This window comes from Aedes albopictus, chromosome 2 (genome assembly GCF_035046485.1).
Source record: "Aedes albopictus strain Foshan chromosome 2, AalbF5, whole genome shotgun sequence".
NCBI classification, from domain to species: domain Eukaryota; kingdom Metazoa; phylum Arthropoda; class Insecta; order Diptera; family Culicidae; genus Aedes; species Aedes albopictus.
This window is the reverse complement of record NC_085137.1, coordinates 37,923,819-37,951,192: the sequence shown is the minus strand read 5'-3', so window position 1 is coordinate 37,951,192 and position 27,374 is coordinate 37,923,819. Positions and strand designations below refer to the sequence as shown.

Here is a 27,374-nt window from a genome sequence, read left to right as displayed (position 1 = left end):
GCCTGTTTCCTCTGTTACTACGCAGTTCTTGTATAACGTGTTTCCTATGATCCGAAAGTCGGGATACTTGTCTGCATCTGCTAGCACATTCTTGCACAATTGATCAAACCACGGATCCATGGATATTGGTGTGGTCGAGGAAAGACTGCAGACCGTTTCAATCCGGCTTAGACAATCGGGAACTACATTCGCACTTCCCTTCCGATACTTAATGTCGAATGAATATGCATTCAGCCTCAATATCCACCTGGCGAGCAATGGCGTCGGGTTCTTCATGGTTTTCAGGTACGTCAAACTCGAATGGTCGCAGTAGACGGTAAAGTGTGTCCCTTGTATGTATCCCCGAAACTTTTCTATCGCGCGTATGACTGCCAAACACTCTCTCTGGGTAACAGAGTACTTCCGTTCGGCCGATGTAAGTTTTTGGGAGAAGTAGCATATGACATGTTCCGTTTCCTCTGTCCCCTGAGTTAGAACGGCACCGATAGCTACGTCACTGGCATCACAGGCTATGGCGAAAGGTTTAGAGTAGTCTGGTGTTCGAAGTACTGGTGCAGAAATTAGTTGTCCTTTCAGCGTTTGGAATGCCTTCTCACAATCCTGGGTCCATTTGAATTTCATCTTAGCTTTCGTTAGTTCAGTTAGCGGAACCGCTGTCTTGGAGAAATCTTGGATAAAACGTCTGTACCAGCCGCACATGCCAACGAAACGTTGCACCTCCTTTTTTGACGAGGGCGTGGGAAACTTGCTTATGGCTTCTACTTTTGTCTCGTCTACGTGCCAACCCATGTCATCCAGAACGTAGCCGAGATAGTCCAGGCTGCGGCGGCAGAAAACGGATTTCTCCGCATTTATCGTTAGCCTTGCGGTGTTCAATCTGCGAGCAATTTCCTCCAGCAGTTTAAGGTGTTCTTCGAAAGTGTCTGTGGCCAGAATTAGGTCGTCCAAGTAGACAAATACTTTTGGCTCCAAATCCATGAACAAATGGTTCATCACCCTCGACAAAGCTTGGCTTGCGGTCGATAGACCAAAGGGAACAACTTTAAATTGAAAATGTCCCCGCTGGGGAATTGTAAAGGCCGTCTTTGGTCTGGACTGCTGATCCAACGGTATTTGCCAGAATGCGGCCTCTAGATCAATCGATGACAGGAACTTGGAACCGCTTAGGTTATTCATGATCGACGCGATGTGTGGGATTGGATAGGCTTCCTGCACGATGGTTGCATTTAATTTTCGCGCATCGAGGCATAGTCGCATCGATCCGTCTTTCTTTTTTACTGCTACCGTGGCATTGTTCCAGGGACAATAGATCGCCTCCTCGATGACGTCCATTCGTAGCATACGATCCACCTCCTTGTTGAGATCATCTAAAACGAACTTCGACATGGGATAGTATTTCTGTTTAAAAGGTAACGCATTTCCTGTGTCGATCTTGTGGCAGTAGATATTCGTACGGCCCAGTCGACCTGTGTTTGATGAAGTAGGAAATCGCTGAATCGTCTGTTGTAGCTGTTGCTTCTGGTAGTCCGTTAACTTGGCCAGCATCGTTGAATTTGTATCCGACGTCACAGAGATTCCACAAACCGTGGCCTTTACTCCAAAACGATTCCAGAAATCCATGCCAAGGATTAATACTGTTGGCATAGATTCTAAGAACAATATTGGAAGAGTGCGAATCTTGCCGTTGTATGCTATAGGCACGTGTGCAAAGAAGGATATGTTATGGGGCGAATTATCCGCTGTTCGAATTTCTCCTTTCACTGGATACTTCACTAATCCCAATTTATCCGCCAAACGCGTGTGGTCGCCTCCTACTAAACTGCATGTTGCGCCGCTGTCCAAAAGTCCACGAAGTTTTGTATTCAACACCGAAATTTCTGCATACGGACGGTTGTCCGAATTTGTTGGGTCTATGATAATGCTTTCTATTTTCCGGAATTCTGGGATACTGCTCACGGAAGGAATCTGTTTTGTTTGGGAGGAATTCTCGCCTTCTACCGAGAAGACTCCCGGCCGGCGTTTCCCGATGGCATTCTGGTGATTTCGGACGTGAGTTGTCTCCACCTGGATACGCAACTGTCGCAGCTACGTGTCGTGCATCCTTTTTTGCCACATGTGAAACAAAATAAGAATGTTTTCGGATTGGGGCAGTTGGGATATGTGTGTCCCGGCATTTCACATTGCCAGCAGGCTACCGGGTTCGACTGGTTGCCTTGGTTGTTGGAAATGTTGTTTGTTTGAGTCCTGCCTGAGACGGGTCTGTTCCAGTTTGTTTGAGATTGCAAAGCATTCACTTCTTCTACTGAGTTGGCTGGATCCTGTTCGTGGAGTGCAAGCTCTAGATGGTCTATTTCTCGTTGTACGCTGGTCGGAATAAAATCTCCTGTTTGAGGGGGAATATCTTCGGATACCAAGTTGACTTGTTGACGTCCAAAATTAGTTCGAATGTTGGGTTGAGGCTGTCCAAGAGATGGGTACGAAGATCGCGGTTGTTGGAAGTTTTCGTTTTTTGTTGAAGTTGGTCGTGCACCCGTACTGCTCCGATTACGCATGGAGTATGATCGAGAAACTTCGAAGTCTCTACATACGGTGACCAGGTCCTCTACTGTTTCGGCTCGGGAGGCTGTGGCGATTGGGATGAAGTCCGTGTTGAGATGCGATTTCAAAATGAACAACTTTTCCGTTTCCAGCATTGGAGGCTCCACAATCTCGAAAACTGCCAATAAGTCCCTATAGAAGTTCGAGAATGTCTCGGTAGGACCCTGGAAGCGAAGATATAGGTCTTGCTTGATGATTTCGGAATAGTTGGGTGGAAGGAACTCCCGTTTGATCAGTGTTTTGAAGTCATTCCATGTTCGGAAGGATTGATACGTTCTGCTGTACCATTGCAAGGCACGGCCCTTCAAAAGATGTTTTATAGACCGTACGAGCGTCCTTTCGTCGACTCCTTCGGTGTCGGCATACGTATGGACCTGACTAAGAAATTCTCCAAGCTGAATGGTGTTCGCTGAGCCGGAATACTGGAATGGCCATTTGTGTACCGGCTGAGAACATCTTTGTGTGAACTGGTTTTGATTCGGTGACGCGGGTTGTCCTCTGTTCTGGGAGTTTTGATTGACGAAGAAGCGGAACATCTCATTGACCAGATTTGGCGGCATTCCTTGATCTACGAAGCCCTGTTGGTTATCCATATTTGGCATGACGTTGGGAGCAGGCGGTCGTGTTCTCTGGTGCTCGGGTGAGGACGTGTTTCTGGGAAACTGCCGATGAACTGCTCCCGTTGATTGTGGGGTCGAACGTGCTGATTTTGGCGAACCTGCTACATTGGCAGTTGATAGCATGTTGATGATGCGGTCCAATTGCTCCTGCTGCCTTGCCAGTTGTGCTTGAGTCTCTTGTATCTGTAGCTGCAGATTATGAGGCTCTCCGTTCTCTACGGAGGCTGTTGCACCTTCGTGTACCTCTGACTCCGTTGTTTCGTTATTCTTTATACGGTTGAGCTCTCGTAGGTCCGATGGGAGAATATCCTTGTCGCCTGGGGTGTTTCGTCTTAGAATCTCATCTGCCCTGATTAGGTAAGATTCAATTCTGGCGATGGACTTGTTTGCGTTTGCTGTGATTAGGGAGTCAGTGATCAAGCTGAGTCTCCATCGGTAGTGATTCAACCTGGATCGGTTCATCTTGATTTCTTCCACCGTACCTTGACGCAATGCTTGCTCGATAGCCTTGAATAGCGGATTGAGTTTTGCTTGGCACTGGTATATGTGGTCCACATCGGAGATGATGTGCGATGCTGTTGATGGGGCATTCTGGTTTTTGATCTCCTTTTCAATTAATTGTTGCAGTTGCGTGATCTGCTCCTCATGTTGTAGATTCGATGGGTTCTTCACTCCTCTCAATTTCAGCTCAAACTCCAGCTCCTCCTCCAATAGGTATTGCACTTCCATATTACACATGCACGTCACTTAACTCACTTCTCACTCAACTCACTTACCGAGACGAATCACGTTTTGACAGCGGAATTCGATAGAAAAACAAGTGGGTTTTTAAGTTGGGCGCCAATATTACCGAAAATGCAAGAATATCGGAAAAAAACCCAAAAAGACTCCACTCGCATAAAAAGATGATCAGGGCTGATCGATAAATTAGCAACTCTCAAAATGCTTCATTTTCAAAATATTATATTCTACGCATCAGGCCTTATGACTACCCTACCTCATGTCCCTCGATCGGATGCTGCCGGTGTTCATCGGTCCGTACCGATGACGATTCGTTCATGGGGCCCCGTTTCGATGCGATGGATGGACGACGGTATTCAGAACGCGCAATTCGAGCGCTTTAGCTAGCGATGATACGCTTTCAGATCACCGGTTGGCAATCTATCTCCTTGCTTCATTTGCCCGCTGACAGGCACCAATCTCCTTACGATCACTCACGCTTTTGGCCGTTGTCAGCCAGTAACTCCGTGTCGGCTACAATCCCGGCTGCGCGTGAGGCCTATCACACTCTGCTGTGGACAACGGCGTTAGGTTGGTTTGACGACGACGAGGGCGACCAAGTTGGTACGGCGGTAACAGCATTCCCCGCTTCGTCGAACGATTACGCTGCACTGTGCTCGTCCGAGAGAGATCAGTGGACGGCGAACGATGCAATCTTCAGCGTGATGTGACGTGAGGGTGTGACGATCGATATAAAAGGCCCTCCGTAGAGAGCCTTTTGTGGGTGCTTTCTTGGCTGATCGTGGCGAGGTGCGAGGTGGCGATTTCTACGATCGTTGCCTTCAATCGTTGCTGCTGTCTGGAGGGAGGAGAAATTTAATATTGTAGACTCCATGGAAATCATATTTGCGTGGATTTACCTCCGTCGTAGCCGAGTTTCTGCACTAGATAAAGTGTGGCGCAGTGGCAATGGCGACTTGCTCTCGTAGCTCTAATGACCTCTGGTTATCGGGACAGCCGGGTCTGTGGATGGCTAATAATTAACATCGGGCTTTACGAATGGCATTGGCCTTGATATTACCTTCCGTGGATTCCACAATGGCTCACCGACATCCGAAATTACCACTTAGGCCTATAATGGATCTTTTGTCGCCGAATGGTGTTAAACAGAACTGCACTTTTGCCGGTATTAAACAATGCGGCGACTACTTGGGAGGACAGCAGCAATCGAATGGCGGGTTTTCTACCTTCAGCGGATCGCTTTGTTCGATCGCTCGATCGTGAGAGCGCTGGATTGGGAGTATTGGTGTTGCCAGGTGTGAGATTTTCGAATCTGTGCTTTCGAGCGCAGGGTTGCCTCTCGTGCGTTTCAGCCAAATTAAGGCGATCTTGCGTACGGCCGAAAAGGTATCGTAATACATCAAAATATAATTCTTGAAATAATTTACACAGAAAAATTTTTTTTTTTTTGTTACTAAATGTAAAAATTGTGAAATGTTTGAAATGTCATAACTTTTTTGTTTATCAGTTTACCATCACCAAAATTTTATGGTAGATAGCTGATATAATGGGCCATTTCCCCTAAAAAATTGAAGTTGGTAAAAAGATAGGGTTTTGAGATATTTGAGTTTTTGTGACAAATATCATATTTTTTCAAAGTAGAAAAAGAAATTTTTTACAGTGTATATTTTCTAAGGAATCATCATTTAGTTATCTAACTTTGCTGAAAAATTTATAACAATCGAACAATCCGTTTTTGCTGTACAGCTTTTAGAATATTTTAGAACTATTTTCGCATACACCCTTTTGAAAAGTTAGTCGTGAGTGAATATGAAGGTTTAATATCAAAAAATGGCGATTTATATGAAATTGAAAAACTGTGCAAAGTTTCAGATATTTTTGAAATGGTCGCTCAGGATCGACTGACATGACTCCGTGGAATTCCTCACTACTCTATGACCGACCGGACATGAAAACAAAGTCGAGGTTTCGCTCTTTTTGTACCTCGACCGATGCGATGCTCGGAAGCTCGAGGCGTGAAGATATGGCCAATGGTTTTCCATTATTTCGGATTCCATGGGATGGGATTTTACTTGTTGATTTCGGATGAACTAAACAAGGCTGGCTGGGCCATCGGTTGATGTTCGGCTGTTGTGTAAGCTTTTTGATAACACATGGAAGTATTTGGTATGTGGTCATTTTTTAATGTAACGCAAAAGGGAAAGTGCTTCTGAGCATGATTTTTGGTTGCTTCAGTTGCCTCTAGAGATCCATATTTAATGAGGCGATGAAGTCGAGTACATTATATTTTGTAATTCATAAGCATCCACTTTCTTCTACACGAGTTGTAATTTTATTAATTTGCTTGTTTTGAGACAAACCCTGACGATGGATATGAGTATTGAGCATATGACGAACTTAATTCAAAAAGTGTTTAATTTCATCCATATTTTTTCAACTAATGAATGAGAGTCGGTTTCCCAATCCGCAACCATTCCAAAGCAGAATTCTAAAATCAGTCATCAGCAAAGTTCGGGCGGGGAAACGTGACCTGTTTTTTCAAAGAGTTACGCTCTTCACAGCGTGTTGCAAGTCATGGACCTCTAAAGTCGCTTCTTGCTGCTGGACAATGCCGCCTTTTAGTCAGTGTCCAGCGGAGTTTTATGCCGCACAAACCAGTTGATGAATCAGTCTTGATTCTTTCATTTCCCGATTGTTTATATATACCTTCTCTCTCTTTTTTGTTGATTACTTTTGTCAACAACTTCAAGCATCTTGGTGCCAACCATCGCAGCACATATCATGTAGGTATGAATCATGTCACTTAACGGGACTGCGCACGATCGAACGAAGTTAATCAGTTTGAATTGGGTCGATTGCTGATCAAACGTGCATTGCACGAACGTTTATTGAGAATGATTTGAAACTTTCCATTGCAAAGTTTCAGATATGCATATGATGCTTAGAAATGGCCGTTCCCGTTTCCTTATAGAGGAATTAATTTTTAGCCCATCAGTTTCATTTGTAAACTGACTCCGTATTTAATTATGTTATGACTTAAAATTCCATATATTTGACATACAAAAATCACTTGCATGATAAAACATGCGTTCAACATTGTATCAGATCATACGACCGATGAGATGCACGTTAAGCCGAAGTAGATCAGACCGAAGTACGAAGTTCATAAGCCCGAAAGAGTCAGTACGCCGAAATTTTTATTTCCTACATAATAATGGTAAAATGGTATGTAAAACTCCTAGAAGGTACAAACAACAATTACAATTATCTGCGATATTCCTCGCATCTTGAAGCATGATTCTCGGCATTCACACTACTAGCTATCAGAGATTTTCATTTTCTTTGAAAAAAAAGACTGTTCTTTCGAGGTTTATGTATATAACATAAACAAATCTTTCAACTAGACTGCCCGTCCTTGCCTTTGAATTCATTCGGTTTCCTGTCCCATTCTGTCTAATGACACGTTCAGCTCAACGTACTTAAGCCTGACGTGTTTCGGCCTAAAGACCCAGCACCAGGGCTGAAAATCGTCGCCGTACGACCAAAAAAGTCGACGACGAGAACGAAAACTAGATCGTCATCGTTGCTCGTTCCACATCGGATGACTCATTCAAGCCAGCGAATCGTCGTGAAGGGCTTGCGTCGTGACGAAAACAAAATCTTCATTCGCTTTGTTTAGCTCTTCGTCCAAGTGCATCTAGCCGACGGAGTCAATGTTGCCACCAGCAACACACAAAAAAAAAGATTTTAATAAAAAATATTTGCACCTGGAATCAAACAACAAACCTCTAGATTGCCAATCCAGCACTCTTACCAACTGAGCTAGTGAGGTTTCACATCATCGTGAGTGCCGAAACGCCAATAAAAGCTATGCCCAGTTGGCGTTCGCTTGGCCCGTCGTCGCTCATTTTCAGGGAACAAAGGGGACGACGGAAAAGTTGGTGGGTGACTATTTATGATTGAGCTTCGTCGTGACGCCCGCAGTCGGCGACGAAAAGGCTAATCGTCACCGTTGTTCTTTCGGATGAAGATTGTTTTATTGTTATCTTCACGCAGTGATGACGAGAAGGACGATTGTCAACCCTGCCCAGCACCCAATCTCAATATGAAGTGCAAAAATGCCGTGACATAACAACAGAGCTTATGGTTTTAAATAGTTCGAAAAACGTAATTCCCTTTATTTTATTGAGAAATCGTAGAACGAATGTACGATCCTTTCAACGAATCTAAGAAATCACAACTTAATGGGGTTTCAGTCAGTGTTGCGAATACTCACTTGCAAGGGTGTTACTCACTTGCTTCTATCTCAGTCCAGAAGGATGCTATCAAAAAATGATGTTTGAAAGGCTTTTAGATTGTAGTTTAATCTAAAAGTTTGCCGAATGAAGTAAAGGTCGCAGACGCATACCAAAGTTGTGAGTGAGCTGTGAGTACGAGGTGAGTAAAATTCGTGTAATTTATACTCACATTGTGCTCACAGCTCTCTCACGATTTTAGTATGCGTCTGCTACCTTTACTTTATTCGACAAACTTTTAGATTAAACTACAATCTAAAATCCATTCAAACATCATTTTTTGATAGCATGCTTCTGGACTGAGATAGAAGAAAGTGAGTATAACTTTTCGCAAGTGAGTATTCGCAACACTGGTTTCAGTCACTGTTGAGTTTGATACTTCTGCATTGCTCCTTTTTTTTCGGTGAAAAAATACTTTCCAAATCGTTCTGGCATGATATTTCGGCCTACTTTATTCAGCCATCATCAGAGTAGTAAACGTTTATCGATTAAAATATACATGATCAATTGATGATAAATCGAACATTATTCAAACAGTTGTTGATAGTGCTGAAAATGTAATTTCAACATACATATCTAGTTTAAATGACAGCTTATTTCAGAAGCTGAACCTGGAAATATGGTATGTATATGATAAGCTTGTGGCTTTTCCACCGTTAAGGTTACTCCTAAACCGTTCGCTTTTGCGAGGGAGTAAGTACACGGAGTGAATTTTGTGTGGAGATGTAAGTTTGTCAATATTTTGCCCTTTAAAAAGAATCCTAAAACCGATGACATTTAGACGTTTCACAGAACTACACTAGACGAAAAATCTGTAAAAATCGGTAAAAGAATGTATAGTTTTTTGCTTTGTATTTTTTTTTTCTATTCTAAATTGTCTTTTAGAGTCCCGGAAGAAGGTTCCAATCGAACCGAAACGTCGGACAAGATAAAAAACCGTATTTTTATTTTTGGATTGGAAACCCATATTTCTTAGTTCTAGAAGAAAGAAACGGAAAACCCGCTCTAAATTTGATATTTAAGTTTAATGTTCACTATATTCGAAAACTGTTAATTGTTATTCATGATAGATATTAATTGGCATTTTTTCGAAGGTAGTCGATGACATTTAGCCTAAATATTGGAGAGCGATTTTTCCGTGATCTTCTTGTAGAAATAAAACTGGTCTTGCTGCGCAAGTTTTTCATATAGCTACCTTATTTTCAGGTTCATCTTCTGAAATGAGCTGCAGGTGGTTGAATCTAGATATGTCGAAATGACATTAAGAGCACTGGTTGTAGACCGTTTAGGAACTGCTGGATGTATCCGGACATAATCTCCGGAGGAACCAACTCTCTGAAACGGCTGTCATCCACATACAACGGGAGTGAAGCCAAAAATGTGGTGCTGATTGAAATGGGCGGTTGCATTAAGCTGAAAACATAGTGTTTTTTTCTGTTGGAGCAGGCGCGACATTCCCATTCCGATACTTCAGCGTTGTTTTAAATAGGCTAAATATATGTTCGTACTTGTGCGTCTTGTAATTTTAATAAAAAACACTAAAAGCATTGATCAATTTGTGATAATGATCATTTTTCGTTCACGAATTTATCTTCGTACGATAAAGTTCGCTTCCGCACGTCGCAGATTGGCCAGCAGACTGAAATTTTGTAAAGAAACCCGTGGCGCCCCACCAAAAGGGAGGAACCTGCTACATATTACTGTATGCTGGAGTTCACATTTTTGTTGCCCTAAATATTAGGGGAGACTGGGGAGACTTGATCCCTTTTTCTTAATACCTGAAACTTTAAGAAAAAAACACAAAACTAGATCCGATTTCCATACAAAATGACAGGTAAACATCTATCGCAAGTTTATACACAACAGAATGCCTTTAAATTATTGTTAAAGTTTTCAAAACTGTGTTTTTATGGAGGCATGTCTTATGATGTATTTTTCAAAAATGGGTGACACTTGATCCCCCATTGAGCACATGGTTTATTTAAAGGAAAATAATTCCAGAGTCTTCCTATTCATTTTCTTTTCGAGTTTTCTTGTATTTTCGATGAAAATGGAGTGTTTGAAATTGTAAGATTTCCATAAATTTTTAAGGATATGGCGTATTCTCAAAATGGGGAGACTTGATCCTCCTTTTCTTGGTTAGTACTAAAGTTATAATTATCTGACACATTTTATCGTTGAATAGACTAGAATTCCAAGTAAATAGAGGCTTCCGAATAGTATTTTATTTTTCACATGTATAACGTGTGTGTAATCCTCGAGGGATCAAGTCTCCCCATGTCACTGTTGTGTATACTAAGCTGAATTAATTAAAATATGTTAACAACAGCCTTATTTGGATAAATAAGTTTGAAAGTATTTTATTTAAACTATGTGCTGTGAAATTTTGACACGATTTGGTTCAATTTTCACAAAGTTATTGAGATTTTTCGGAACCGCCTAAAAGATTTCTGAAGGACTGAAAATTAACCATCAACCGTTAAAACATGATGCAATGTACAATCGAAATCACTTGTAGCCAAAACATAGTCGTTTGTCCAGGAGTAGTTTTGGAAAAATTTTGCTAGCAGAAAAATGTTTTTGATTCCGAGCAAATATGGGGGGAACAAGTCTCCCCAGGGATCAAGTCTCCTCAGTCTCCCCTACTGTTAGTGGTATGGTGTCTAAGAATAATTGTTACCTCACACAGAGCTGAAAATTAGCCACCTGAAAATGAAGCCACCTAAAAGTGCATTAGAAATCCACTTTATAAATGAAGCTGGAGTATTATGTCTTCTTTCCAATGGATTATTGCGATTTTCGTGTGGTCTACAATGTTGGTCTTTGTAATGGAATACACATCTTTTTGCGTTTTTTCTTACTGTAATAACACTCCAAGTGGAACAGAGCCTGCATCTTACCGGATAAATTCCATGATGATTTCGAGGGAGAAATCCTTGAAAAAAAAAAAAAACACGGAAATTCCTGAATGGAACCTAAGATTCCTGCACCCAAGGATTTCTTTAAGAAGAATTTCTTCATGAACTCCTTTAAGGATTTTTTCCGAAAATCCCCGCAATAATTCTTCTAATGATATCTTCAATGATATTGCTGTGTGCATGCAAAACGCAAATATCAAATGCGGGAACACCAAATGCGGTAGGATTTTTTAACAAGTAACCCGATGTCAGTGGGTGCTTTTGAATTCTAGGTTGGTGTTGATATTGACTATAGTTGTTAAGTTTCCTTTGGTAACACTGTATTAGCGCATTTGAACACCGTTTGCATCTTTATCGCACACAGCAAAACTTTAAGATTCAAGGATATTTTCTAACATCCTTCAGGAATGCCTGCTGTGGTTCCTCCAGATTCTTTTGTAGTTTCTTCAAAGGTTTTTTTTTTCCAATAATTCATTCAGAAGCTTTTGGTAGGATTTCTCTAGAAATTTTTGTAAGCATTCGATCAAGAATCTTCTGGCATCATCACTAGAAATTCTTAGTGAGATTCCAAAAAATCCTGGTGTAATTTAAGCATAGATTTCTTCAGAAATTTTGTATTCCTACTGGGAATCGTCTTGAGATTATTACAGGGAATCCTCCAAGACCCCTAACAAAATCTAGTAGGAATTGTTGAAGAGATTCCAGTAGTAATTAGTGGATGGGTGTCCGGCCATTAGGCCGAATGCCATCTGTCCAAAAGGGTCGTTTGGCCGAATTATGATCGAGGAGGTGTGAATAAACTCTAGATAACATTCTAGCTGCCAATATGATCATCAAAAATATGTTTTCTCCTAATCAAAGGCTATTCTTTCTAGTTTTACCATTTATGGAGTAGTTGTTGTAACTGTGAATATTTTTGTCGGTGATTTTTTCTTCTTTGAATCATATAGGTTGTTCTTTCGAGTTATACTGATATAGGGAACAGTGTCATGATCAGTTAAGTTCATCATTCCTTTTACGGCCAAACGACATTTTGGCCAAAAGGCATTCATCCAAATGGCCCTTTCGGCCAAATGCCGTTCGCCAGAAAGCATTCTGCCAAATGACCTATATTTGGGATTCCTGTGGGCCAAGTCCAGGTTCTATTGTATTTTATACTGATGGGTCTAATGGGGAAAAATACTGGAGCTGAAGTTTTTGGCCCTGGTAAAAGTAAAGCTATACCAATGGGATGTAGTCCCACTAGGCTTGACAGAAACTCCCTCGCGAGAAAATGAGGAAGCGATTTCGGCGATTTTATAAGGAGAAAAAATAAAACTCAGAAATCACAACGCAAATCCTTAACAGCACCGAGCGCAGGGCGCAAAATTTTCGAGCAGGAAAGCTGAAGTTCACCGTGCGGCAATTTTCATTCACTTGCTTGCATATTCATATTCAGCTGCTCGATACTCGTTCGTCAACTGAATGAAAGTCAATGAATATTTGTAAACATCTTACAAAGTGTTAAATTGCTGATAAAAAATTAACGATTCGATTACATTTAACGGTGCTTTACACAGATATTTTCCCATTTGATTGTTGTGGGGTGATTTTGGAAGGAATCGTAGCCATAAACGTAGGTAATTATGAAGATGTTTCTCGATCGGCTTCATATTCAATGACTACGAATTGACTGACTGTGTGAAGAGGGAGAGCGAAAATGAATTTGATTGTTTTGAATATTCAGTGCAGAATCAGCAAATTCGTGCTGTTTTCAGTCAATGACTATGAACATTTTGCACCCTGACCGAGCGTGAGCTTGTCGCGCTGCGAGGAGTTCGTCCAACACTCATAATTGCTTGTTAGGTTTTTCACGTCCACTCACACTCAAAAAGCTCTCGCGAGTTCCACTCCTATACAAAGAAATACTGCGCTTCAGGAGACGGTTCGGCCTTTGTTGTTCCTGTCTTCTTCCACAATGAAAGCTGTGTTGGCCATATGTGTGTCGTATTCAGTTCAACAAGCAAGAATAAACTAATATTAACATTCATAAGGGCTGCAAAACGGTGAGTCGATAAGGAGAGCGTCCAATATAGCTCTGGTCCTCACAAGTTCCTACCTCATGCTTCCACGGGTCAAGCGATGACAAAGACCGCCAGCTAAGAGTTGTGTGCTTAGCTGGTAGTGCAGCTTGGGCACTGTTGTCCTTCTGACTTCAGCTAGATTGAGGAGGTACGATCCGAGTGTCTGTTCACCAAGGAGGTGCGGCTCAAACAGCGTCTGTTCTGGCATCTAGCGGCTGAGTAAGAAACGCTGCACCACGCCCAGCTAGATCCAAGGTGGTAGCCCCATCAGCGTGGTCGTCCCAGTGTTGGTTGGGACGTTAAACAGAACTGGCACGATGGCCCTCCGGCGAGACAGGAGTGTTAGCGTAGGCCCAATAAGCCACCCATAAAAATCCCCATTGCGAATAACATAGGAGAAAATACGACTCGATACAATCGGCAAAGACCCACGCGACGAAATAAGGACTACGATTGGAAACTTGGAACATGGAATTGCAAGTCACTAGGTTTCGCAGGATGTGACAGGATAATCTACGACGAACTACATCCCCGCAACTTTGACATCGTGGCGTTGCAGGAGCTTTGTTGGACTGAACAGAAAGTGTGGAAAAGCGGGCATCGAGCGGCTACCTTCTACCAAAGCTGTGGCACTACCAATGAACTGGGAACAGGATTTATAGTGTTGGGCAAGATGCGACAACGTGTGATCGGGTGGCAGCCGATCAACGCAAGGATGTGCATGTTGAGAGTTATGGGCCGTTTCTTCAACTACGGCATCATCAACGTCCACTGCCCACACGAAGGGAGACCCGATGACGAGAAAGAAGTGTTCTACGCGCAGTTAGAGCAAACATACGATGGTTGCTCGCCGCGTGACGTAAAAATCGTTGTCGGCGACATGAACGCGCAGGTAGGAAGGGAGGAAATGTACAGACCGGTAATCGGGCGAAACAGCCTGCACACCGTATCGAATGATAACGGCCAGCGATGCGTATACTTTGCAGCCTCCTGTGGTATGGTAGTCCGAAGCACCTTCTTCCCCCGCAAAGATATCCACAAAGCCACCTGGAGATCACCCGACCATCAAACAGAAAATCAAATCGACCACGTTCTAATCGACGGTAAATTCTTCTCAGATATAACCAACGTCCGCACATACCGCAGTGCGAATATAGATTCGGATCACTACTTAGTCACTGTATGCATGCGCTCAAAACTTTCGACAGTTATCACCACGCGTCGAAGTCGAACGCCGCGGCTCAACATCGAGCAACTTCGTAACGTAGAAGTGGCTCAAGACTACGCGCAGCAGTTAGCAGTGGCCCTACTAACGGAAGAGCAGCTTGGCGCAGCTACACTTGAAGATGACTGGAGGGACATCCGATCCGCCATAGGTAGTACCTCGGCTACAGCACTAGGCTTCGCGACTCCGAATCACAGAAACGACTGGTACGACGGCGAATGTGAACAGTTGAAAAACGAGAAGAATGCAGCATGGGCGAGAATGCTGCAACACCGTACGAGAGCGAATGAGGCACGTTACAAACAGGCGCGGAACAGGCAGAACTCAGTCTTCCGGATGAAGAAGCGCCAGCAGGAAGAACGAGATCGCGAAGCGATGGAAGAGCTGTACCGCGCTAAGGACACACGAAAGTTCTACGAGAAGCTGAACCGCTCGCGCAGAGGCTTTGTGCCACAAGCCGACATGTGCCGAGATAATCACGGGAATATTCTCACGAGCGAGCGTGAGGTGGTCGAGAGGTGGCGGCAGCATTACGATGAGCACCTCAATGGCGACGTTGCAAGTACCGAAGGTGGCGTGGTAACAGATCTAGGAGTATGTGCACAGGACGAAAGACTTCCGGCCCCTGACCTTCAAGAGATTGAGGAGGAGGTTGGCCGGTTGAAAAACAACAAAGCCGCTGGAGCAGATCAACTACCAAGCGAGCTTCTAAAATACGGTGGAGAAGCATTGTGAGAGCACTACACTGGGTCATTACCAAGATTTGGGAGGAGGAAGTATTACCGGAGGAATGGATGGAAGGTATCGTGTGTCCCATCTACAAAAAGGGCGACAAGTTGGATTGCGGGAACTACCGCGCGATCACACTACTGAGCGCTGCCTACAAGATACTCTCTCAAATTTTATGCCGCCGTCTATCACCGATTGCAAGAGAGTTCGTGGGGCAATATCAGGCTGGATTTATGGGTGAACGCGCTACAACGGACCGATTTTCACGAGGTCCGTTCAGCTGCTTGGTTTCGCTGATGATATTGATATTATTGCTCGTAAATTTGAGACGATGGCGGAAACGTACATACGATTAAAGAGTGAAGCCAGGCGAATCGGATTAGTCATTAATGTGTCGAAGACAAAGTACATGATGGGAAAGGGCTCCAGGGAGGAATAACCGCGCCCGCCACCCCGAATTCATATCGACGGTGATGAAATCGAGGAGGTTGAAGAATTCGTGTACATACTTGGGCTCACTGGTGACCGACGACAACGACACCAGCAGAGAAATTCAGAGGCGCATTGTGGCAGGAAATCGTGCCTACTTTGGACTCCGCAGAACTCTACGATCGAAGAAAGTTCGCCGTAACACGAAGTTAACCATCTACAAAACGTTGATTAGACCGGTCGTCATCTATGGGCACGAAACATGGACCCTACGTGCAGAGGACCAACGCGCCCTTGGAGTTTTCGAACGGAAGGTGTTGCGTACCATCTACGGCGGAGTGCAGATGGAAGACGGGACTTGGAGAAGGCGAATGAACCACGAGCTGCATCAGCTGCTGAGAGAACCAACCATCGTCCATACCGCGAAAATCGGGAGGCTACGGTGGGCGGGTCACGTCATCAGGATGTCGGATAGCAACCCGACTAAAATGGTTCTCGAGAGTCATCCAACCGGTACAAGAAGACGTGGAGCGCAGCGAGCTAGGTGGGTCGACCAAGTGGAGGACGATCTGCGGACCCTACGCAGAGTGCGGAACTGGAGGCAAACAGCCATGGACCGAGTGGAATGGAGGCGGCTAATATGTACAGCAGAGGCCACCCCGGCCTTAGCCTGACCGGTAAGGTAAGTAACATTCATAATCGGAATTGTCTGAAAAATTAGACAAATGTCATCATGTCAGACGAAATTGATTTGACCCTTTTTTATGTTTATTGATCTTCGTCCTACCGCTCGTGTTGTGTGTATGAGGTAACAGTTGTGCATGAATGTAACAAAGCAAGCTGACACTCGACTGCGAAATGAAGGTAATGAAAAGTTTCGAATGTTTACAAGACTGCCTCAGATAAATTTCCATCCCGAGAGGAACCCCAAGATAGATTGCTGAAGTAATATTTTGAGAATATTGCTCCGGTGATTTCTTTGAGGAGTTTTGCAAGGAATCTTCTAGGAAAGGAATCCCTCTCGGAATTCCTTTATTCTTTCAAATATTCTTTCTGGGATTCCTTCAGAACTCCTATTAGGATTTCTCCAAGCATTTCCAGATGATTTTTCTGCAGTTATTGCTCTTAAAAGTCCTACAGAAATTCCTGGAATATTTCCAGCATAAATTGCTTGCGCAATCCCAGCAAGACTTCTGCGAGGACTCTCATTACGTATTTCTGGAAAAAAAACCAGCAGCATTCAGCAGGCTTGATATTCCTCCTCGAAATAAAAAGAGTTTTGCAATAAGCTCTAGAGCGGTGTTTTGCTTCTGCCTCGTCGCGAGGGAGCGAACGAACCCGAAACAGAGAGGCAATAAAATCTGAGCGAGGAAGAGGGGAACGAAAAAAGAGCCGATGATTATTCCGGATTTTTGAGTGCGATTTTTGCCTCGAGAGTCTTTCTTTGTATGGGAGTGGAACTCCCGAGTGCTTTTTGAGTGAGAAACACAACAAGCAATTATGAGTGTTGGACGAACTCCTCGCTGCGCGACAAGCTCGCGCTCGGTGCTGTTGAAGATTTGCTTTGTGATTTTTCCGAGTTTTATTTTCACTCCTCAGAAAAACGCAGAAATCGCTTCCTCATTTTCTCGCGAGGGAGTTTCTGTCAAGCCTGGCATTCAGAAGCAATTTCATAAACAATAGATGACTGTACAATGGATCACTAAAATAACTAAACAGGCCACTATGGAATGAACAGATAGCGCCACCGTAGCCTTGTGTGTTTGACATAACTCCACCCACAGCTATCCTAATGGTAATGTGCATATACGATGGCACCTTTGTTTACATGCGGTGAACGCTAGAAAAGTTTGCTCGATTCGTAGTTGCCACAGGTTGCCACTCCGTGATTGACCAAAGCAACCGAAATTGCACAATGAATAGGACTTGGAACTTGCTTATCATTCGCGATGTGCACAGTTCGAGAAGTCTCAATTGTAGTAATGTCAATAACGGCGCTGGCTACGTCCTTACGGTCATCCAGGAGGGAAAGGAATCGAATGTTAATAAGACAATCGTTGTTATAGAGTCCGAAAATCAGTGTCTCCACGATTGTCTTGGGAAGGAATTTTTGTTAGTAGGGTAGGATACATTGTCAATTTAGGAGTGGGTGGTTGTGGATGTGATTTGACAATGGATCAATTAACAATAACTTTTGCGCATAACCGACCACTTTTCTATACAAAAACGTGTCTAATCAAAGAAGTCCTGTCGCGCAGCTCTACTCCATTGAGGAGCCGAAGCTTTTAGCCTATTTCACATAGAAATTAATTAAACGCGACGCAGGACAAGCCAATAGTCCAAACCATATGCATTCAAAACAAGAAACAATAAAATAAGCAATCCAGCATTTCAAGAGTTTTAAAAACCGATGAAAAATAATATTTTAGGAAAAAATTGTTAGAATCATTTGTCTATCTACGGCTACTAGGCAAATTTTGAGGCTGGAAAGCTGACCTACAGAAAAATAATATATTAATCGTAGGGTAACGTAGATCCACGATGAATATTACGTTGTGGTTTTTTTTCCTAAAAGTCCATCAAATATCCTCAAACATAGCCGAAGATATCATTTCAATCTAACTAACCGATTTCAAACTTATAATAATATTTTAAGGAAGAAAGTTAGGTGAGAAAAGTGGTAATGTGTTGATATGAAAGTAAATGATTTACGAAATCCAGCTCGTAAACAAAATATCAATTAAATTTAAATTAAAAAGTCGAATAAAAAATGGCATTTTTTTCGTGTTTGGAGTTGGAAATGCTCTATATTATACCCAATCCCCAAATAAAGCTTAACTTTTTACTACATTTTTAGAAGCTATGATATTTAACTGGATAAATCATATAAATAAATTAAGATTTCCACAAGAATCCCATACGATATAAGCTCAGAAAAAGAAGTAAACAATTCTGGAAACTTGATAATTCCGAATCATTTATTCAGCAGAACCACAGCAAACTGCAATCCAACACAAGTTTGTGGGATAATGACTACTGAAGCTAATGTTAGCAACGATTAAGAGCATTTTATCGCTTCTCTCATTACAACAACTGCCATCATTATTATTTCACTTGAAAGCCCTTCACTAAACTCTTCGATTACCATTTGGCAGCCAATAAGCCCACGGCAATTATCATCGCAGTAATTACCATCTCTCGTGTGTCGGTCGGTCGCAATCGTTGAAGTCGAAACCATCCATTCATCGATTGATTGCGCACTTGTCCATCAAATCCACAGAAACCATCACAGTTTAGTGGCTCCAATAGTTAGAGGCGTATGATTGCTCAATTCACGTGGCGAATTTGACCCCCCCGCAATCGGCGATGTGCGGTGCGGATGCTGTGGAGCTGTTTCAGATCGTCGCACTAGCAACACTAATATCTAATGCTCGGTTTGCCATTTGCCGAAAAAATAGCATAAACGAGCACTTATTGTTTCGGGTATTGTAACTGCAAGTGCAATTTTAATATTCAATCAAATATGCATTAGTGTCAAACCGCAGCGACGGTGGCAGCTTCGGTAGTTCTACCGACGAATTTGTTCTTCACGAATGGATACAGGTCGTCCGTCGTCGCGTTGGTTTGTTCGAGGTTGATGTGGATGCGGTCATATCGCCTAGTTGCATTTCAAATCGATCAGCCCGGGCGGCAGTGCCGGGGCCAGAGTTCATGTGCATTATTATAGGTGGACGGATTGCGACCACGGTTGCGGGTTAGCGTCAGTCGATAAATTTATGCACAAATGTCATGATATTGAATAGGAATTACTCTTTTTTGCTGCTTCATGGGATTTGACCTACTTGTGATGTAGAAAAATCCTATCGAATTCTGATAAATTTTACAGTCTCATCTTTTAATTTCTGATAGCATGTCTAAATAAGTTACAACATTGTGATATATTAGCATTTCTATTCGAAAAAATTGTCCAAAAAAGTAAGAAATGTCATTAAAGTCTTATTCACATAACAGGAACAGATCATAGTTCTCACCTTGACGTTCTATGAAAACTTCCACATTTATTAACTGAGAGCTTTCTTTACCAAGTATGCATTTGTGAATTATTCGGAAAACTCTCTAAAACCAACTTGCCAATTATTGATTTATATTGGAAAAATCCTAATGGTCTTGCTAATTATCGTTTGATATTCTGTTTTAAGTTTAAAATGAAGTTATTTTTCGAGTACTTTTACACAACCTCACTTTACTGTATTGCAGCCGTTATCAGTCTCTCTACATCCATGGTAGGTCAATTCATAACACGGATTTGTGGGGGTACAATCCATTCTTAATTGGTTTAACTTCATGGCTTAGTTCTTTCTTTGTCTCTCTGGCTGCTGCCCTCTAAAATGCCATAAATGAGTGGATTACCTCTGCTAGGTACCTACACCTTGGCTTGGCGTTGTTGGCACTTGCTGCGGTTGCGAGTGCGGTGGCCGTATAAAAATTGCATAATTTGGGGCCAAGCAATAAGAGAAAAATGTCCGCCGGTTTAAGCGGGGAATGAGCGTAGACATAACTAATCGCAACAAATTGCAGTAGTTAGGTTACAAAGTCCATGGTTTGGAGCTATTATTACTATTATTATTGTTAGTGCTGGTATTGTTTCGGACTCCAGCTGAGTGCCTTGCCTATGGATAGATAGATAGAGATATGAAAAGGGGAACGTACATACATACAAGGTACCACTGCAGGGGTCTTTCCGTCGGTGGTTGATGTAAGAGTACTGGCCCATTGACTTGCATACCAAAATTGAACAAACTAAACCAGGTATTAAATTAAAAAAAAAAAGATCATTTTGACTTTTCGCTTTTACCTTTGAAAGAATGTAAATTTCCTTTCCCTCGTACGAAATTATCGGTTATCATCAAGTTGCTGGTAGGTAATGTGAAAGATTCACTGCCAAAGTAACATTTTTAGTCAAAATAGACTATACAAGGTTCTTAAAACCATCATAAAACCAAAATAAAACGATTTCGGTTTTATAACAGTTCTTAAAATATCTACAAGGCAATTGGTCATCAAAATGTTACTTGGGTTTTTAGCAATTCTATAACATTTGAGAACTTGAAGTGATCAATTATTCGTTCATTTACTTAGTAGCCAAAGGCTGAAAGTCTCTATACAGGTACACCTCGATTTAGTGGACATTTCAATTTATAAAATCGAATTTTACATAAAATCGAAGCAAATTTTTTATTTTATTTTTATGTGAATTTTATACCAAAACATATAAAAATGCATGAAAATTGAGTTTTCGATAAAAGGCTCGGAGTTTTTGGCATATGTTAGTAATTCTCGCTAAATAATGAATAAACCACTATCTCGCTTTTTTGTTACGATCGAAATCTTTTGTCTGCAAAACTATGTATGGTTGATTCAAAAGCCAATATTTTGAGCAATGTATGTACGTACACAATAACGTTATTTGCAGAAATGTCCCAGAAAAATTGAAAAAGTTTCTCAATTCCTCCAGGAATCCCATCTGAACTTCCTCAAAGGGTTCCATCGTAAATTTGGAGATTCGTGACAATGACAAGCACCTGATAGAGCGTGATTACTGGTTGTGCTGTATTTGCCGAACGATCTTTCTGTACGAGTAGTGTAGGTTTGTGCCGCTATCTGCTCGGTCGCCTTTTGATGCAATTCTGGGGTGTTAAATTAAATTATGTGAACCCAAAATTTTCAACTTTATTACGACGGTCTCCGAATAAAACTTTCCACATCAAATCATGTTACAGAATATTTCAGAAAATCTTTCATGTGTTCCTCCACAAGAGTCACAAAGAATTATTTAACGAAATTTGGCAAGATTTGCTTTACCAATTCCTCCATGGTTTTTCACAAATCATTTCAAAGATTGTTTGAGAAATTCACACAGGGATTGTTTCAGAAATTCCTTTAGTTATTTGTTCATAAATTGCTCTAGGCATTCGTACGAGAACCTTTTGGAGCTTTCATTAGAAAATCTACAAAAAAAAAAATCAGAAATTCTTCTGTTCTATTTTTATTTGCGGCAACTTGTCCAAGTATACCGCCAAAAAATCCTTCATGAATTCTTTCAAAAAATCTTTCATGAATACGTTCTTCATAGATTTGATTAGAAATTCCTTCTATTCTATAAATTTCACAAAGAATTCTTTCAAAGCATCTTTCATGATTTACTTCTGAAATTCTTCCACTTTTTTCCAAAAAAATATTCATGAATATGAGTAGAAATGCCTCTAGAGGAATCTCTAGAAGGATTCTTACAAAAATGCGTTCAGAGATTCTTTCAGAAATATCTTTAGACATTTATTCAGAAATTTCTCCAGAGCTTCCTTTAATAAAACATTCAGCGATGCCTTCAGAAACTATTTTTCAGAAAATGTTTCGAAAGTTCCTTCAAAAATTTGAACAGGGATACTTTGGAAATTCTTTCAAGGATTTCACCAAATATTCCCACAGTAATTTCCAATTTCTAACGATTTCTCCAGAATTTTCAGAAAGAGATGTGTATGATTTTTTGTAGAAATTCCACCTTTACCTTTTTTGAGATTTTTTCAGATTTTTTTCCGAAAAATCTTTCGGAAATTCCTTTAAGCATTCTCTCAAACGATCCCCCAAAGATTTATTCCAAAACTTTCTCCGGGGTTTGCTTTAGAAATTGCTTCAAAGATTTTTTTTCAATCTAAATTTCTGTCAAAAAAAAACTACACTACACTACAGATTTTTCGATAAATCTTCCATGGACCCTTGCTGAAATCAATCCTAGGATTCGTTTAAAAAATCTTTCACGAGCTCCTGATAAAATCTTCCAGAGAAATTCTGTCAGGGACTTCTTTGGAAACTGCTCGTAGATTTACTTTAAAAAATCATCCAGGGAATCCTTACGAAATTCAGTCAGATCAAAATCTTCTAGAGATTCCTCTAAACTTTAGAATGTCATTAAGAAATTTCACAAAGAACACCTTAAGAAAGTCTTGCATGGATAGCTTCCAAAAATGGGTTCAAAAAATTTGGCACAAATTGTTCCAGAAATTTATCTACGAATTTCTTCGGATTTCTTTAATAGAGATTCTTCCCGATTTTTATTAAAAGCATTCATCTAGAAAACCTTTCATGAAGTTTCTTAAAAATATTCCATATTTTTTTAGAATAGGATTCACGAATACATTGAGAACCAGAAGCTCAAAACTCTTTCAAAATTTCCTTAGAAACTTTCTAAAGAACTGTCTCCAAGGATTGCTGTAGGAATTCTCTACAAGAGATTATTAAGGAAATCCCCAAAATTCATTCACTTTCCTTTTGGTATTCCTTCAAAACATTTCTCTTCCAGAAATTGCTCCAAGGATTTCTTAAGAATGTCTTTGGAAATCCTCAAAGAAAATTTCCTACGGATTTTGCAGACTTCTACAGAGGATTGCTATGGAAAGGCTGAAAGACATTATTACAGAGATTCCTGCAAAAATTGACACAGAGATTTTATCAGAAATTCCACTGAGTATTCCCCTATGTATTTTCTCAGAAACTCTTCCAGGATTTCCTCCAAGCATACCTCTAAGAATTTCTCTATGGATTTATCAAGGAATTCATTAAAAAATGTTTAGGATTTTGTTCGAGGATTTCTCCTGGATTTTTTTTCAATAATATCTCAAGAGGTTTTGTTAGGTATTCCACCGGGAGTTTCCAGTTATTCCTTCCGGAACTTCCTCAAAAAATCCATCTACAGATTCTAAAAATATTCCTTTTTTCAGAAATTCTATCAGAAATTTATTTAGAATTTTTTTCAATTTTTTTTTAATTCCTTCTGAAATTTCTTCAGCGTTACTTTAGAGACTTCTTGAATATTACTAGAATTACTTCAGAAATTTCGGCAGGGATTTCTTCAAAAGTTGTTCCATGGATTTTTCAGAAGTTGTTCCAGCAGTTCCTTCAGGAATTGCTGAAGCGGTTCCTTCAGAGATTCATCCAGGAATTCATCCTTGGAAATGTACACGGGACGCTGGAATCGGGGAATCTTGGCTAACTTGCTCTGATTCTACCATGACAGCACTAGAAATAATTTATCAAATATTTTGTCATAGGGGTCTAATATGGGTTCTCCACAAAATAATTTATTGATATAAAGTGCTCCACGAGTCAAAAAGGGATGAAAACCCCTGCATTAGAAGTCATCATGATACAAACTGCAAGTATTAAACTGATTGAATATTACAAATTTTATCATTAAAAAAATGTACATAAAATCGAGGTAAAATGTACATAAAATCGAAGTACATAAAATCGAGGGTCTATATAATCGAGGGTCCACTAAATCGAGGTATACCTGTAATAAAGACAAATCAATCAATCATTTAATTTGTTCAATTGAGTGCACCATTCTACGCCATACATTTCGGTTCGCTGCTGCTTCTCTGCGTTCTCGGGACGTCCTAATCACTCTCGACCTGGTTAGTCCACTTTGTCCGCTGTCGTCTTGTACCATCCAAATTTCTTGCAAACACAATCTTTACAGACTTTCCATTCGACAACCTTAGTTTAAAATTCTAAAATAGGTTCCTAAAACCATTATTAAACCAAAATAAAAGGTTTTAGGTTTTATAACGGTTTTGAAAACCGCTACAAGACTGATTGGCCATTGAAATGTTACTTGAGTGGTGCGCCTTCCTATTTCACGGCTCACATTGTTGTCAGCCGTTAACAAAAAACCGAAATAGACGAATTCTTCTACCACCCCGAAGGTTTCTGCGTCTATCGTAACATCTATGACAAGGCTTTGCTTAATTTCACCTACCAGCATGTACTATGTTTTAGCCGCATTTGCTACATCACGTTTAAGGCCGACTTTTGCTACATCACGTTTTAAGAGGGTGTGCAGTTTTGCCACCGTAGTTCACCCGAAATGCTTACGAAGTTTTATACACCATCCATCGTTGCCTTTAACAGTCTGGAAACCTTTCCGGGAAACTGTTCTCGTCCATTTTTTACCATAGCTCTGTGCGGTCGAAAATGTTGTATATCGCCTTAAGTCGATTAACAGGTGATGCATTGAGACCAGGTATTCTCGGTTATTCAGAATCTGTCCGATTAAGAACTGATCCATTGTCGACCGACTGTCTATGATATTCAAAAAGGTGATCGCTCGAGAATTACTCACACAATAACTTGTCGCTTTTCTTGTGAATGGGACAGATTATTCCTTCCTTACACTCCTTCGGTAATTTTTCCGTTGGTTCGTTCATGTCTTCTGCTGCATTGATATAGTCATTTCCTCCGCTGCCTTGATCCCTCGTGGCTACGTTATCCCTACGATCCAAGCGTTCATCAAAGTGCTTTTTCCACCTTTCAATCACCTCATGTCGGTCAAGAGCCTTCCGTTCATACCTCTACGCATATTTCGGCTATCGGCACGAAGTCTTTGCGGGATGCAAACGACGTCAGAGAAGCAAATTACAAGAAATCAAATAGTGTGTGTAAATGAATCATCTTGGATCGGTGCATAAGCAAAAGAACGTTCGCACTCTCTCTCAACCACAGAGTGGTATTCAACTGATTAATCAAAACGCGCTCATTGATTCAATTCACAACACTGAATCCTATAACAGTGAACGCTAAATGAACGTTCCGAAACGAATGCTTTCGTGTCCGGCTCGGAATGTAAACCCTCTTTCGTTATTGCTTCGTTTTTCTTTGGCAGACAGATTCGATAGCAATTCATTCAGCAGTCGTTTCTTGCATCGCCCTGTGCTCAGTGATTACAGATACAGATACAGATTGGGCAATGGAAGTTGAAAGAATTCGTTTGGCTGGGAGAAAAGGTCGCTCCAGTGCTTGAAAAGTGAAGCGTTTTTACTCGAACGAAGCATAATTGTTCCTCTTTGACCGACACTTTTCAACCCAAAGCGGTAGCTATATGCCTTCATTGGCTAGCATGCTTCTGAAGCCAGTGGGAGAGCCTGAGATTGAAGAACGACGGTTCAGCTGCGTTCAGTGCCTCTCTGAATCTTTCTCTTCGCCGGTGTTATACGGTAATGAATATAATACACTTGCATCTTGTCACTTTAATTTGAAGAAGAAGTCACGTCCAACATTACGTTACCAACAAAATTTACTGTTTTTTTTACAAGTTTTGAGCAATAAATAAATTCACTGAATCATTTCCGGATCTTCTCCCTCGTCACAGCAAATGAGAACGAATGTTCCCCGGTCATTTTGTTCATTCATTTCATTTACATTAGAGAACTGAATCAACAGTTCTTCGCCACAATACTCGCTCACAACATGCCCCGCCCATAGTATCCTTCCAGCTTTTGCTACCTTCCGGATGCTAGGTTCGCCGTAGAGTACCGCGAGCTCGTAGTTCATTCTTCACCGCCACCCATCGTTCTCTTGTACATAGCCAAAGATGGTCCTAAGGACCCGTCGCTCGAACACTTCGATCGCTGGCATGTCCTCCTTGAGCATAGTCCAGGTCTCGTGCCCGTAGAGAACTACCGATCTTATCAGCGATTTGTACACGGTGCTATTTGGTGCGAGAGTGAATCTTTTTCGACCGTAGATTCTTGTAAAGCCCATAGTAAATAGGCCCGACTTCCACCGATGATTTGCCTATGTATTTCCCGGCTAACGTTGTTGCCTGCCGTAGGGGCTCGAGGTAGACGAAGTCCTCCACCGCCTCGAAAGTGTCCCCGTTTGTCGTTACACTGCTGCCTAGGTTTGCCCTGTTGTTCGTGGTTCCGCCTGCTAGCATGTTCTTTCTATTCGACACGTTCACCGTGTGTCCGTCCTTTGCTGCTTCATGTTTAAGGCGGGTGTACAGTTCTGCCACCGTGCCAAATGTTTTAGCAATAATATTCATGTCATCCGCCAAACAGACTAATTGGCCGGATTTTGTGAAAGTCGTACCTCGGCTGTTAAGCCCGACTCGTCGCATACCACCTTCCAGGGAAGAGAGGCAAGGGAGTCCATCACCTTGTCGCAGTCCCCGGCGAGATTCAAACGAACTAGACAGATTGCCTGAAACTCTTACGCAGCTTCTTACTCCGTCCATCGTTGCTTTGATCAATCTAATAAGCTTCCCGGAGACGCCGTACCCATTGAGAACGGTAAGCTACTCCTAAGCTCCGTTTGTTGGTACCCTGTTGTAATTTCGATTGTTCTGGTCAATCACGGAGTAGCAACTACGAATTGTACGGTCATCTATTCTCATGCTCATTTTGAATTCGATTTCTTCCGCAGCTAAGGCAGAATCCAAGCGAAAATTTTACTTCCAAATACTCGCAGCTGCGGAAGCTTTGGTTTCTGATTTGTCCAAATTTGAATATGTTGCATACAGGACTGCTTTCATTCCACATGTTTCTTGGACTTGAGACTCTGTCAGCATAGCCCGGACCTGCTCTATTCTTACTTACTTCTTTATTATTGCCCCGTTGTGGTGCCAGAGACTTAACAGACAAAAGCGGAACCTTGTTTATAGTAGATGTCAAAATCGTAGAAGTCTCCGCGTATTGGACAGATTGCGATCTCTTCAGCTTCAAGTTCCATCTTCGCTGCTTTTCTCATAAACGTTATCTTCATGTCCGCTCTAGCCAGTTTCTTCATCGAAAGAAGTTTTGGTCGCAGATCTGAAACGTACAGCACGTCATCGATGGTTACCTGCATTCCCAATCGCACAAAGGCTTCAATAATCGTTCCTTTGTGTCACGCTTTCATCGATTCATTGTCCTTCGCGACGT

General features: G+C 41.6%; 2 protein-coding genes across 11 annotated transcripts in view; one reads left to right on the top strand and one right to left on the bottom strand.

Moving 5' to 3' along the window:
* Positions 1–27,374, top strand: part of LOC109410817 (disintegrin and metalloproteinase domain-containing protein 10) — a 301,283-nt gene that overhangs the window by 239,629 nt on the left and 34,280 nt on the right. The gene's annotated exons all lie outside the window — the stretch shown is intronic.
* LOC115260987 (uncharacterized) lies at positions 345–5,350 on the bottom strand. 3 transcript variants are annotated; one of them, XM_062849480.1, is made up of 3 exons: positions 5,020–5,350; positions 4,859–4,961; positions 345–4,797 (listed from the first exon to the last, which is right to left on the bottom strand). In XM_062849480.1, exon 3 carries the CDS (start codon positions 3,954–3,956, stop codon positions 1,995–1,997), a length of 1,962 nt encoding a protein of 653 aa, XP_062705464.1. In that variant the 5' UTR covers positions 3,957–4,797; positions 4,859–4,961; positions 5,020–5,350; the 3' UTR covers positions 345–1,994. The 3 variants fall into 3 exon arrangements, with proteins under 3 accessions (XP_062705464.1, XP_062705465.1, XP_062705466.1); XM_062849481.1 differs by having other exon boundaries at positions 4,859–5,350; XM_062849482.1 differs by having other exon boundaries at positions 345–4,961.